The sequence below is a fragment of the Callorhinus ursinus genome, unplaced genomic scaffold, assembly GCF_003265705.2.
Source record: "Callorhinus ursinus isolate GAN/ISIS: 27379988/994484 unplaced genomic scaffold, GSC_fseal_2.0 scaffold52, whole genome shotgun sequence".
Lineage (NCBI taxonomy): Eukaryota > Metazoa > Chordata > Mammalia > Carnivora > Otariidae > Callorhinus > Callorhinus ursinus.
The window spans coordinates 8,326,231-8,340,878 of record NW_027397114.1 but is presented as its reverse complement, the minus strand read 5'-3'; the positions used below and the strand labels follow the sequence as shown (position 1 = coordinate 8,340,878).

Here is a 14,648-nt window from a genome sequence, read left to right as displayed (position 1 = left end):
TGATAGCCATCATTAAGTTCTTGAAGCATTATTACTATGGATGTAGATTAACCAAGCCCAGCTTTGGGCGCCTGGGTGGCTCAGTTGGTTAAGCGACTGCCTTCGGCTCAGGTCATGATCCTGGGGTCCCGGGATCGAGTCCCGCATCGGGCTCCCCGCTCAGCGGAGTCTGCTTCTCCCTCTGACCCTCTTCCCTCTCGTGCTCTCTCTCATTCTCTCTCTCTCTCAAATAAATAAATAAAATCTTTAAAAAAAAAAAAAAAAAACAAAAACAAAAAAACCAAGCCCAGCTTTAATGAAAATTGTGGGTAACAGAAATAGTGACAGGAATAATCTTTTAACATCACGTTTTGTCTCACAAAAGTATTTAAGTATGAAATATAATAATTATATATGTCATATAAAATAACTTAAAATAATGCATTAACTGTATAATTTAAAAATAAAAATTAAACAAATTAACTGTATAATTTATTTATTTATTTTTGAGAGTGAGCAAGCAAGCAGGGAGAGGGGCAAAGGCAGAGAATCCCAAGCCGAATCCACACTGAGCACAGAGCTGGATGCAGGGCTTGATCTCATGACCCTGAGATCATGACCTGAGCTGAAATCAAGAGTCTGATGTCCAACTGACTGAATCACCCAGGTGCCCCTAACTGTATAATTTGAAAAAAATTAACCAAACCAGCACCGCTCAATGGCTTTCATCTATAGACAGTATAAGCTCCTTAGCAAGATATACAAGATCCTTAAACTGGCTCCTGGTAACTGTCCAGCTTCATATCATTATGTGCTTCTCTCTTCTTGCCCTAGAAATACTGACTCCTGTATACATTTTCCCAGATATTACATGTTAATTTTCATATTTATGTGATTTTGCCCATGTAATTTCTTTTGCTTAGAAATTTAACCCTGTTGTCAGTCTTTCTAAGAAATTCCTATCCATTCATCAAAATTGCATCTTCCCAGATGCTCTCAGATTCCAGAAAAAAAAAAAAAAAAAGGCGGTGGTGGGTGAGGCTTAGGGGCACTTGGCTGGCTCAGTGGGTAGAGCATGAACTCTTGATTTTGGGGTTGTGAGTTCAGGCCCCATGATGAGTGTAGAGATTACTTAAAAAGCATGTGTGTGTCGGGGGGAGGAGTGCTTAATAAATATTTACTGAATTGAGCAATTTATTTGTTTAGCTCCCCTATTAAACTCTGAGCTTTCTAATGACCAACTATCCCATGGGAGACTTCCAGTGCAGGATAGGGGCCGGCTGGCTAAGTTGGTGGCGCATATAACTCTTGATCTTGGGGTCCTGGGTTCAAGCCTCATGCTGGGTGTAAAGATTACTTAAAAATAAAAAATCTTTAGGGGCACCTGGATAGCTTAGTTGGTTAAGTGCCTGACTCTTGATTTCACCTCTGGTCATGATTTCAGTGTATGAGACTGAGCCCCGTATTAGGCTCAGCGCTGGGCATGGAGCCTGCTTAAGATTCTCTCCCTGCCCCTCCCCCTCCCTGCTTACTTGCTCTTTAAAAAAACAAAAACAAAACCAAACTTAAATAAAACCAGAACAGTCCCTGGGTAACTCGGGATAGTTGGTTACCTCACTCCACGAAGATGAGAAATAAGTCATAATCATTCTATAGCTCTCTCCAGATAACAGTATTTGATAAATATAATTGAACAGTAATGTATAAAACAATGGGTGAATCAGACAAAGATGGCTATAAACAGCCCAGTTACCTAAAGAACCAAACACTGGTATAACTTCAATAGTATCAGACCTGCTTTTTATTCGATAGGTAGGGCTATTTACCAAAGACTAGTATGCATAATACACCTGATATCACCAATGTAGTTTAGACAAATAGCCAGAAAGGAAGAAAGCAGATAAAAACTTCTGAAGATTTAACACTGTTCATCACCAAATTCCTGTCCGTTTACACTATTAAAACCTGGGATTAAGTGCTTGGCAGAAAGGTCAACCACCACCTACACCTGTGTTTACTCTGAAATTTGGTAACAGAGAAAGTCTCAAGAGCAGCTGTAAGAGCAGGCATGTTTCTCCCCACTTAAACAAGGGAGAAATTTCACTGAGAACTCAATGTGTGTTTTAATTTGCCAAGGGCCACAATAACATTTACTAACTATGGCAAAAAACTCTCTAAATATTCCTGTAGGAGGTGAGTGATTCCCTAAATGTCTGCAATTAAAAAAACTTTACAATCCTACCTCTGTTAATTCCTTACCAACACTGAGTCTGAAGACTCTGCTCATCAGAGTACCCCATCATAAGATGTTCCTACAGTACACTTATCATATGTATGTAAATGCAAGAAACTGCATCACTGGGTCTACCTATAACCCCAACTAACTAGCTGAAACTAACTGGTCAGAAGAGAGGGAGAAAATGCTTAACCTCATTTGGTTACTATGTTACCTGTTGTTCAGCAAAATGTTAGAACACTTAATATCCCGATGCAGGAAATTCTTTTTGTGACAGTAATCCAATCCTTCCATTAGCTGTTTCATGAATGACTTGATATGGTCCTCAGAAAAGTGCACCAAACCAGATTCTAGCAGTCCCATTAAGTCATGGTCCATATACTCAAATACAAGGTAAAAGGCACCTATACAAAAATGAAAGAAAAAAAATTAAAAACAAGAGGAAAAGGACGCTGAAATGACAATGCCTCAAATTTTAATGTAATTTTGGAGTGGACTCTCTGAAACAACCACTTAATTTTATAGATGAAGAAATTGAAACTCAGAGTACTTGAACAACTTGCCCTTTCTAATAATAAATAACAGAACTACTATTTTAATTAATCTTTTGACTCTTAACCCAGTGCTCTTTGGACTATTTACTTCTTGACGAGAACAACTGCCCTGATCAAGATGTATTATTAGTCTTCTACAATCTGAGTTAGTTGGCAAATTACAGGCCTTGGGCCAAATCCAGGCTGCTGTTTGTCACTGTAAAACGAAGTTTTATTTGTTATAACCATGCCCATTTGTTACTATGCCATCATTGTCTACGGCTACTTCTGTATGTCTTTACCTCAGTTTAATAGTACTCACATAATATGCCAGGGACAGCACAGTATATATAGTATAAATTATTGATCAAATTCATAGTATTTAAGAACTGAAAGAAAGGTGAACCATCCAATTAAACTCCTTAAATTTAGGGGTGCCTGGGTGGCTCAGTCGTTAAGCGACTGCCTTCGGCTCAGGTCATGGTCCCAGGGTCCTGGGATCAAGCCCGGCATCGGGCTCCCTGCTTCGCGGGAAGCCTGTTTCTCCCTCTCCCACTCCCCCTGCTTGTGTTCCCGCTCTCACTGTGTCTCTCTCTGTCAAATAAATAAAATCTTAAAAAAAAATAAAAAATAAAAAAATAAACTCCTTAAATTTAGAAGTAGATAAAAGGTTAAGTATGCTAAGAGAACTGTAAAAGATCTGAAATCCATGCTATCTTTCCACTTCAGCAGGGTGTATGATGACAAAGGCAAATATTCGAACATAAGCAGTACTAGACCTAGATTAGACAATTATCTATCCAGTCTTAAAATTCTGTCTCCTACCAGCATAAGGGCAAGATTCTTAATCTAGAGTGTAGGCTTCAAGGATTCTTTGAACTCCCTGAAATAGTATGCAATATTTTAAACACATAATATGCAACATTCTGAACTTGTTTTTTTAAAGTATGGATCTGTAAGAATGTTTAAAGAGGTCCATAACCCCCCCAAAATTAAGAACCACAGCATTAAAGGAGTATCTTAGATTTAGCCAAGAACTCATACAAATTAATAAAAAAAACACCAAAACTGCAAAAGGTAAGTAGACACAGGACACAAAAGGACAACTCAAAGAAGAGAAAATAAGTGAAACTGATAAACATGGAAAAGAACTCAGAAGTAACGGAAGGAATGCAATCCAAAATAATGATAACATACTTCACCTATCAAAATGACAATTTTTTAAAAAGATGTACTCCATCTTAGGGAGGATAAAGTGGAATGGGCACTCACAGGTGGACATGAATAATTACTATATTAAAAGCAATCTAACATTAAATATAAAAATTCCTTTAACCAAATAATTCTACTTCTAAGAAACTATATTAATAAATCAAAATGCAAAGATTTATGAACAAAAATGTTCAAAGCAGATTATATTTTTTAAACTAGTAACTAATTGGGGCACTTGGCTGGCTCAGTCGGTAGAACATGACTCCTGACCTTGGTGTCATGAGTTCCTGCCCCACATTGGGTGTAGAGCTTGCTTTAAAAAATAATAATAAGGGCGCCTGGGTGGCTCAGTTGGTTAAGCCGTTGCCTTCGGCTCAGGTCATGATCCCAGGGTCCTGGGATCGAGCCCCACATCGGGCTCCCTGCTCATGCAGGAAGCCTGCTTCTCCCTCTGCCTGCCGCTCCCCCTGCTTGTGCTCTCTCCCTCTATCTCTGTGTGTCAAATAAATAAATAAAATCTTAAAAAAATAAATAAATAAAAAATAAAAAAAATAAAAAATAAAAAATAATAATAGGGGTGCCAGGTGGCTCAGTTAAGTGTCTGACTCTTGATTTTGGCTCAGGTCATGATCTCAGGGTCCTGAGATTGAGCCCTGAGTTGGGATCCACGCTTAGCAAGGAGTCTGCTTGAAATTCTTTCCCTCTGCCTCTCACTCTGTCTCTCCCACTGCTCGTGCAAATGCACTCTCTCACTAAAAATAAATAAATCTTTAATTTAAAGATTTATCTATATATAAAAAATAATAAATAAAATAAACTGGTAACTAATTGCTCAAAAGAGACTGGTGAAGTAAACTTAGATTCATCTAGCCTTACCCAGTCATTAAAACATGTTAATGACATGGCAAATTGCTTATGACAGATTATAAAACACTAAATATACTTTGATCTCAGTTATGCTAAAATAAATATAACGAATTAGAGTACTTAGAAAGAAATACATTAAAATAATACTATAGTGGTTTTCTATGGATGGTGGTAGACTGGGATGGAGTGGGAGAGAAATGGTTGCCATTTTCTTTGTCTGACCCTTCCATATTTTCAATTTCGCCACAATGGGTATGCATCACATCCATTTATTCATTCTTTTATTATTTTGTGATTTTTTTAAAAAAGAACTTAAACAGTACATGGTAAACTATTTAAATAGTACAGAATGGGGGTGCCGGGGTGGCTCAGTCGTTAAGCACCTGCCTTTGGCTCAGGTCATGATCCCAGGGTCCTGGGATTGAGCCCTGCATTGGGCTCCCTGTTTGACGGGAAGCCTGCTTCTCCCTCTCCCACTCCCCCTGCTTGTGTTCCTGCTCTCGCTCTCTCTCTCTCTCTGTGTCAAATTTAAATAAATAAATAAAATCTTTTAAAAAAGGGTAGAAAAAAAGTTAAAAAAAAATTAGTACAGAAGAATGGCAGAGGAAAATTAAGTTCCACTCTAGAAGAAATCAATAAACATTTTCTTGTTTATCCTTAAACTACCTACACATCATTATACTATTCTTATAATCAGAAGAAGTTAAGACACACCCAGAAGTATATCTAGTATTCTTAATTCTATTCAGGTCTGATTTCCATAAATGTATCTAACTACTGTTACAGAAGCAGAATTTCTTTTTATTTGCTTTATTTATTTTTTTAAAAGATTTTATTTGACAGAGAGAGACAAAGCGAGAGAGGGAACACAAGCAGGGGGAATGGGAGAGGGAGAGGCAGGCTTCCCACTAAGCAGGGAGCCCGATGTGGGGCTCGATCCCAGGACGCCGGAATCATGACCTGAGCTGAAGGGAGACGCTTAACGACTGAGCCACCCAGGCGTCCCCAAAACTAACATCTTAACTCTGTTATGGATTCAAGAAGTTGGTCAAAGAGACAAGCTAAGAGAGGAAAATAAGATGTACCAATCTACCCTGTAGAAACATGATTCCTTGCTATTACCTTTGTCCTTCTTGAAATCCAGTGCATCTTGTTTATCTGTAACGATTTCCTTCATGTTAACAACACTTCGGTGGATTAGCTGACGAAGGATTTTGATCTCACGAATGGCTGTGATTGGGAAGCCCTCCTTCTCATTGTCCAGTCTCACCTTTTTCAGGGCCACTAGCTCTCCTGTTACAATAAATTCAAACTGTTACATTATCAATTAGCGTTTTTTGGCCACTATCAAGAACCAGCCAATATATGCCCAGAGCTGCTCTGAAAGACAGATTTAGCTTACTTTAATGCTATATGCCAGATACTTCTATACCTTAAAAAACAAAACCAAACCCATGTTCCCTTTCTTGCCTTTGATTTTTTTTTAAGACTTGCATTTCTTAATTCAGTATTCAGTTAGGCCTAAAAATTTTGAATTATTAAAATATGCCAATAATCCAACTACTTCATTTTATCTTTAAGGACTACACCTTACCAAAGAGCAACTTATAAATTTTATTTTTACTTTCTCTTAAATTCCCAGCAAGCTTATTATAAAATATTTACAATGGACAACAGATAAAGAAGAAGATTTTTAAACAGTAATAATTATATTATTCTTTTGGAAAATTTTAGTATTTCAGTAACTTTTGGCAACCAAATTAAAACTCGAAATTCACTTTTGCTAAGTCTACTTTAGCATTAGTACTGCTAAAGTTTTAAACTTCTGATACCTAGAATTTTGTGGCAATATTTACCTGTGTCTTTGTCCTTGGCTTTATATACTTGGCCATAGGTTCCCTCTCCAATAATCCCAATAATGTCAAACTTGTCTACACAGCGTTTTCCCCAGTCACTTTCTGTTTGTCTTCTTTCTCCATAACGAGGACAACAAATTCTAAAAAAGGCAAAACAAAAGAGCCCCCGCAAAACAAACCAAAAAAAGTTATTTTAAAAACTTAAGCCTATTCAAAGAAGAAAACAGAATTCTTTTATGATGATTCCTGGCCCATGAATCTTCTATGAATTTATTAAAAAGGCAGGAATCAAATGATATGAAATAAATGGTCTCTCACAGTGGCTAAGATAGACTTTTTGCTTCAGGAAGGCATAAGATCAAATAATAGATTTGCTGCTTACTTTTTTTTTTAAAGATTTTATTTATTTATTTGACAGAGAGAGAACACAAGCAGGGAGAGTGGGAGAGGGAGAAGCAGGCTTCCCGCAGAGCAGGGAGCCCGATGTGGGGCTCGATCCCAGGACCCTGGGATCATGACCCAAGCCAAAGGCAGACAGACTGAGCCACCCAGGCACCCTGCTGCTTACTTTCTAATCTCTCTTTAGTACTGGCTTCCTCACCTACTGAATCGGGAAAGAATCCCTACATCATAGGTCTACTATTAAAATAAAACATAAAACATTGGCAATACTATGTACTCAGTCAATGGTAACTATTTTTATTATTAAGAGAGGAATGTTGGGGTGCCTGGCTGGCCCATTTGGTAGAGGACGCAACTCAACCTCAGGGTCATGAGTTTAAGCCCCATGGTGGGCGTGGAGCCTAGTTTAAAATAAGAGAGAAATACTAACAAAAAAAAAAAGAGAGAGAGAGAGAAATGCTAACAATCTACTGGTAACAGTAGATCAAACCCAGATTCTACTACATTTATGGCATGGCAATTTATGTGGTTTAAGAAAAAACATCCCACATCTATTAATTTTTCATTTATGTGTACATGGTTGATACACCCGGAATAAAAGAGCTTTTTTTCTTTTTTAATATTCTAAGTATTAAACTCAAAAGACACAATGGGATCAATGTTCATGGTATATCTGAATTTGGGAAATCATTGCTTTTCTAAAAACAGTAGGTATCTGAGGGTGCAGATGAACAGGTCTCCCAGAAAGGCCTTTATCAAAAAAAAAAAAAGAAAAGAAAGAAAGGCCTTTATCCATTAATATAAAAGATACACATTAGGCCCAATTTTATATAATCCTACCAGTGTAGGTTGTGGAAGAAAGTGTGAGATTTAGGCCCAAAAGTAAGGAAGGAAGCTGTCCCTCCAGGGGTACCTGGGTGACTCAGTCGGTTAAGGGTCAGACTTGGTTTCAGCTCACGTCATGATCTCAGGGGTTGTAGGATGGAGTCCCGGGCTGGGCCCCATACTCAGTGCAGAGTCTGTCGGAGGTTCTCTTCTCCCTCTCCTTCCCCCTCTGCCCCCCTACCCCTGCTCATTCTCTCTTAAATAAAATAAAATAAAAATAAAATAAAATTAAAATAAAATAAAATAAAATAAAATGTCCCTCTAAAAACTCACTTTGGTCTCTTTTTATATGGTTGCTGAGGTGGTGTAACTGCCTTTGGTTCTGGAGAGTCTGGGGGAGATGGATCCCCACCAGGAAGTTCTGGAGGGAGAGGGAGGTCCGTGAGTAAGTGACGTGGCCTTTGTTCCTTCTCTTTCTTTACAGGTTTTGAAGGTGGAGTTTCTTTTGGACTAAATAATAGAGGAAGAGAAGAAAAAGATCATAATTACTTAAAAAATATGCAAATAAAACTTTTCAAAGCTTATAATGTCTGGCTATCAAAAGATTATAAAGATTTTACTTCTAAGGGATAAAACCCTATAATATAAGGAACTGAAGTTTATCACAAAGATACTTGGATTTCACAAAAAGAAATCCAAGTATATCAAACAAAAAATTTGTGATATTACTTGTAGATCCTATAACAAACTTTTTAACGTTTTTCCTAAGATTCTACTGTAATTTTACTGAAATGAAATAAAATACAGGAAGTAATCACCTTAAATTCCCAAAGTACCACTGCAACTCATGGAGTCACCAAATCTATTCTATATATTTTGACCAGCATAAGTAATGAAAGTTCAACAACGTAATGCTATTATGTTATAGAAGATGTAGACAGAACTTGGAAAAGGAAAAGTATTTGAGTTTTGTAAAAAAAAAAAAAAAAAAAGTTAAATTGGACATCAAAATTAGTGGATATACTGACCTATTATATTGGTTTGGAAGCAAAAGGCCAAATGGATAAATAATTCTCAAACTAAAAATCTAAGGAGAGAGTCCAGTAAAGTATTTCAGAATCATTAAAGCAATTGGTGGCAGGCCTCTCATGATAATCAACAAAATGGTGGGGAGAAGGGGGGGCAGGGAAAAAGGATGTCTTTTCTGGAGTAGACTAGGGAAGTCAGTGTTCAGTTCCAATTTTTTAACCATCTCAACTCATTTATAAGAAAGGATTTTGTGCTATGCATGTCCTCAGGAAAGATAATATACTAATTCATGCCTACAAATAAAACCATGCTAGATAATAAGTCTTTTCTATTCTATCACAGTATCAGAAGCTTGAAAACAAGCTGAGAATCCTCCTAACCACAGGAGCTTCCTCCACTTTTTTTTATAAGTGGTTATAAAAACATGTATTCTTTCACAAATACTTCCAGAGAACCATAAAGATCTATCCCTTGCAATGTATCTTTTTAAAGATCGCATGTAAAAACAATCGCAAAAGTATAACTTTCTACCGATTTTCATCATTTTAATCTCTTGTAAATCAGGCAGAAAAGAATCTAGATTAGTTTGTGCATATCAACCAGAACGAGGGTGGTCAACGAAAGGCAAAATGATCTTCTGAAAGTTCCTGTTCAATAACTGATAGAGATGAATACACATTACTATAATTAGAACTAAGATTTTTCTAAACTGGGAACAAAGCCTATTACCAGAAAACTCTTCAGGCAGGACACAATATAGATTTTAAACTTCCCCAATTTTTGGGTGCCTGGGTGGCTCAGTTGTTAATAAGCATCTGCCTTCGGCTCAGGTCATGATCCCAGACTCCTGGGATCGAGCCCCGCATTGGGCTCCCTGCTCAGCGGGAAGCCTGCTTCTCCCTCTCCCATCCCCCCCGCTTGTGTTCCCTCTCTCACTGTCTCTCTCTCTAATAAATAAATAAAATCTTTTAAAAAAATAAATAAATTTCCCCAATTTTTAAGACATTCAGGGAATGAGGGCGCCTGGGTGGCTCAGTCATTAAGCGTCTGCCTTTGGCTCAGATCATGGCCCCGGGGTCCTGGGATCGAGCCCCACACTGGGCTCCCTGCTCGGCGGCGGGAGGCCCGCTTCTCCCTCTCCCACTCCCCATGCTTGTGTTCCTTCTCTCGCTGTGTCTCTGTCAAATAAATAAATAAAATATTTTTTAAAAAAAAGACATTCAGGGAATGAAAATTCCTAATTTTTCTATGACTAATGTCAGAATACTCTATAAATTTTAATTCTTCATGATTCAGAAATAGATTACTTCTTGGTTATGCTTCACTAGAAGTATCTGAATTTTCTCACCATCACTTCATATAAGTTCAGTCTATGTTTTATATTTAGGTCTTGTTTTCTCCACAGTTGGCTTTATAGGTTCATGTTCAGTTTGCTACTATGAAAATATACATTGCTTCTGAAAAATTACATGTTTAGCATGTTTATTTCATAAAGCATGAATGTTTGGTATGTACTACCAGTTCAGGGCATACAAGCTGAATACAGGTCAAATCCTATTTCAACAAATTCCAATGTACCAAAAATCGTGGAATAATGATGACTCATAAAATTGCAACGCTTAACATTATGGTCTTTAGCCTTCAGTATACAGCACTCAGTAACTAATCTATTCCTCTATACAGTGCAGAGGACATATGGTACAGAGGGTCTAACACTGGAGAGCAGATATTGAACATCTAAGTCATTACTATGAAGATTCAGTACCAGGAAGTGCTGATCTTGCCAATATCTGTATTTCCTGGTTCCCCATTTATGCCTGTAGTTGGGTTCACATATGGTGAGTAGTTGCATAAATGCTCATGTATAATAATTTTCTTTTTCAAAAAAAGTTGCCAAGCTCCATGACTGCTCAAATTTTAAAATCTGTATAGTCTCTTCGAATTTATGATGATGGGATTTAATCTATACAGTATCAATACCACTAATAAGAAATCTTTATTGTTAATAAAGAATATGAATTTATATATCAATTATTTACAGATTGATTTCCTAATATTTTTCACAATTTAATAGCATAAACGACTTTAAATATGATCATTTATCCCTTTCCCCTTTTTAAAGCAGGTTGTTTAAAAAGTGATTCACTTTTATAAACTTCTAATAAAAATTTGAGCTGAATACATTAGAAATGAGAACTAAGCATTCCATTAGCAAAATTCTAAATCAAATTTGAATGCTCACAAAGATCCTTTCTTTTAAGAGCTCAGTACTTTAAAGATAAAACCTTTAAGAATAATACAAACTCTACTGAGACTACTAAAGTCTGACAAAATCCAAATGAACCAGGTCCCAAAAAAACTGATCGGAAATGAAGATTTTTATTTTTATTTTTTGAAAGATTTTATCTATTTGACAGAGAGAGACAGCGAGAGAGAGAGCACAAGCAGAGGCAGTGGGAGAGAGAGAAGCAGGCCTCCGGCGGAGCAGGGAGTCCAATGTGGGGCTCGATCCCAGGACCCCGAGATCATGACCTGAGTCGAAGGCAGATGCTTAACGACTGAGCCACCCAGGTGCCCCTATTTTATTATTATTATTACGTAAGCTCTACACCCATAGTGGGGCTTGAACTCACAACCCTGAGATCAAGAGTTGCATGTTCTACCAACTGAGCCAGCCAGGTGCCCTGGAAACAAAGATTTTAAAAACCCTATGTGGTTAACTGAAATTTTATTTATCTGAAGTAGGCTCCATGTCCAACGTGGGGCTTGAACTCACGACCCTGAAATTGAGAGATTGAGAGTTGCATCTTTACTGACTGAGCCAGCCAGGCACCCCAGTTAACTGAAATTTTATAAAAGAGTATACAGATGATCTTTTTTTTTAAATTTTATTTATTTGACAGAGAGAGACACAGCGAGAAAGGGAACACAAAAGGGGGTGGGGGAGGGAGACGCAGGCTTCCTGTGGAGCAGGGGGCCTGATGTGCGGCTCGATCCCAGGACCCCGGGACCACGACCTGAGCTGAAGGCAGACGCCTAATGACTGAGCCACCCAGGAGCCCCATACAGATGATCTCCTTAAGAGCAGGTGATCCCCAGGGCATCTGGGTGGCTCAGTGGGTTAAGCGTCTGACTTTGGCTCAGGTCATAATCTCAGGGATCCTGGGGTGGAGCCTTGCTCAGCGGGGAGTCCACTTGTCCCTCTACCTCTGCCTCTCCTCCCGCTCTTGCTCTCTCAAATAAATAAAATCTTAAAAAAAAAAAAAAAGCAGGTGATATCCACAAATAGCTATATTCATGAAGAATGTACTATATCATGAAGAATGGATGGTTTAGCAGCCTTCATTTCTTGAAACAAAGAATTGCAGACCATGAATTAGGCTTTTGCAATACCAGTAGTTAAATTCACTCCTGCATTTGATACCTGGATTAATACATTTCTGGCCCTATATATATCTTTGAAAGAAGTTTCATTCTATTCCCAAAGGGACTTTAAAAGAAGACAAATCCTCTGATACAAGTCCTACATCATCCATGTGCCTATGGAATTAACTACATTCCCACAGTGTCATTTCACACAAGTCCTGATCCTGTCTCCTTCAGTAGTCTTAGTCATTCAAATAAGCAATATTTACTGATCACATTCTGTGTTCAGTGGTTAAAGCACTGTAGGCAACAGAAAGATGTATAAATCACATTCTCAACAATTAAGCTGCTACAATCTCACACGAGAAGATCAAGAATATAAATGAATTCTGTATGCAAACTTTCAGATTTCTTCCTGAAAAGTTTTCTTACATAAAAATTATTTTTCATGTGAAAAACAGGTGCAGCTGGTATGATACATGGATAGCATGGCACCAAAAAAAAAAAAAAATTAAAGACGAAAACAAAAACCAACTTGAATTTAAAATAGTGAAATGGGGTGCCTGGGTGGCTCAGTCATTAAGCATCTGCCTTTGGCTCAGGTCATGATCCCAGGGTCCAGGGATCAAGCCCCACGTCGGGCTCCCTGCTCTGAAGGAAGCCTGCTTCTCCCTCTCCCACTCCCCCTGCTTGTGTTCCCCCCTCACTGTCTCTGTCAAATAAATAAATAAAATCTTAAAAAAAAAGTGAAAAAATAAAATTGTGGAAAGATATCTTCATTTCCATTTTTCTGCCTTTAATAATTTGTTTATATTTATGTGGAAAACTAATAATAATCATACATTTAAAAATAATTATATTGGTGCTCGCTTCAGCAGCACATATACTAAAATCGGAACAAGATAGAGAAGATTAGCATGGCTCCTGTGCGAGGATGACAAGCAGATTTGTGAAGCATTCCATATTTTTAAAATATTAAAATTTTGCAGATAAGGTCCTTTACCTTTGATCCTCATCCTAAGTCCCATCCACAGAGATAACCATAATTATCAGCACCTGGGTGGCTCAGTTGGTTAAGTGACTGCCTTCGGCTCAGGTCATGATCCTAGAGTCCTGGGATCGACGAGTCCCGCATTGGGCTCCCTGCTCAGCAGGGAGTCTGCTTCTCCCTCTGACCCTCCCCCCCTCATATGCTCTCTCTCTCTCTCTCTCTCATTCTCGCTCTCTCAAATAAATAAAATCTTAAAAAAAAACTATAAAAAAATATATTTTTTGGATTTTTTGGTGTGAATTCATATGGATTATATGGATATATGCATCCATAGAAAACAGATGTTTTGTTTTGTGTATGGGTTTTTACATAATTATCACACTATTAAAATAAATTCCATTGGACTATGAAACAGTTATACTTTCACAATCAGAACTGATAAATAACAAAAAAATACTTCTGTTCACTTCATTTTCTCATACACATTCTTAAAGATAGCCACACATACTCAAATAAGCACTGAATGGTCTTACTTTACCTTTCATCCCAATCTAAAAGACACAAATTCCTATGTGCCTATCAAAATTATTCCACTTCTGGAAATCTGCACTCTACACTGAGACATGGTAGGTCAGTTCAATAATTACTTGGTTAGCCAAGTAAACATTTCAAAATGAAGATTCTCAGCCACACTGACATCATTCTAGCCACTATGTAAACTAATATTTAAACAAGGTTCCTGTAGATAGATCATGGCCGAGAGTCCCACTGGATAATGCTCAATTGATATTTCCTTATTTCCTTTTCCAACAAAAACCAGAGAAACACGTAGCTTGTATCTATGAGTATACTGTGTACCTAAACAGATTTTTTTACATAAAGTTCAGGTTTTATCCTTCTCCTATGCAATTCTCAGGATATGGCAGAATTGACAAATAATTATTGATATTAGAAAGAGCAGTGGAGGGCGCCTGGGTGGCTCAGTTGGTTAAGCGACTGCCTTCAGCTCAGGTCATGATCCTGGAGTCCCGGGATCGAGTCCCGCATCGGGCTCCCTGCTCAGCAGGGAGTCTGCTTCTACCTCTGACCCTCTTCCCTCTCGTGCTCTCTATCTCTCATTCTCTCTCTCTCAAATAAATAAATAAAATCTTTAAAAAAAAAAAAAAAAAAGAAAGAGCAGTGGAATTTTTCTTTAAAATAAGATTTACTACTATGAAGTAATGGACTCATTCTTTAAGAAAATTTTTTAATTGCATTTGTACCTTCTTAAAAGGCATAGAGCATAGTCTGGAAAAATATAAATGTAAAGAGCTGAAATGTATCATCATTCAAATTACTGATGTCACTTGGAA

General features: G+C 37.7%; 1 protein-coding gene and 1 non-coding gene across 10 annotated transcripts in view; one reads left to right on the top strand and one right to left on the bottom strand.

The window, feature by feature from the left end:
* The window catches only part of CDK12 (cyclin dependent kinase 12), a 75,292-nt gene that overhangs the window by 52,184 nt on the left and 8,460 nt on the right, over nt 1–14,648 (bottom strand). For all 9 annotated transcript variants that reach the window (XR_012375567.1, XR_003205658.2, XR_003205662.2 and 6 more), the window contains exons 3-6: nt 8,244–8,420; nt 6,684–6,823; nt 5,950–6,120; nt 2,430–2,619 (exon numbers count right to left, since the gene is read on the bottom strand). Coding sequence is in view for 3 of the 9 variants with exons in the window: in XM_025859464.2 (XP_025715249.1) it covers nt 2,430–2,619; nt 5,950–6,120; nt 6,684–6,823; nt 8,244–8,420 (678 nt within the window). In the remaining 6 variants the exon portion in view is untranslated. The remainder of the gene's footprint in view (nt 1–2,429; nt 2,620–5,949; nt 6,121–6,683; nt 6,824–8,243; nt 8,421–14,648) is intronic.
* Nucleotides 13,168–13,274, top strand: LOC112814144 (U6 spliceosomal RNA). Its single transcript, XR_003205682.1, has one exon. It is a non-coding gene; the product is annotated as a U6 spliceosomal RNA (small nuclear RNA).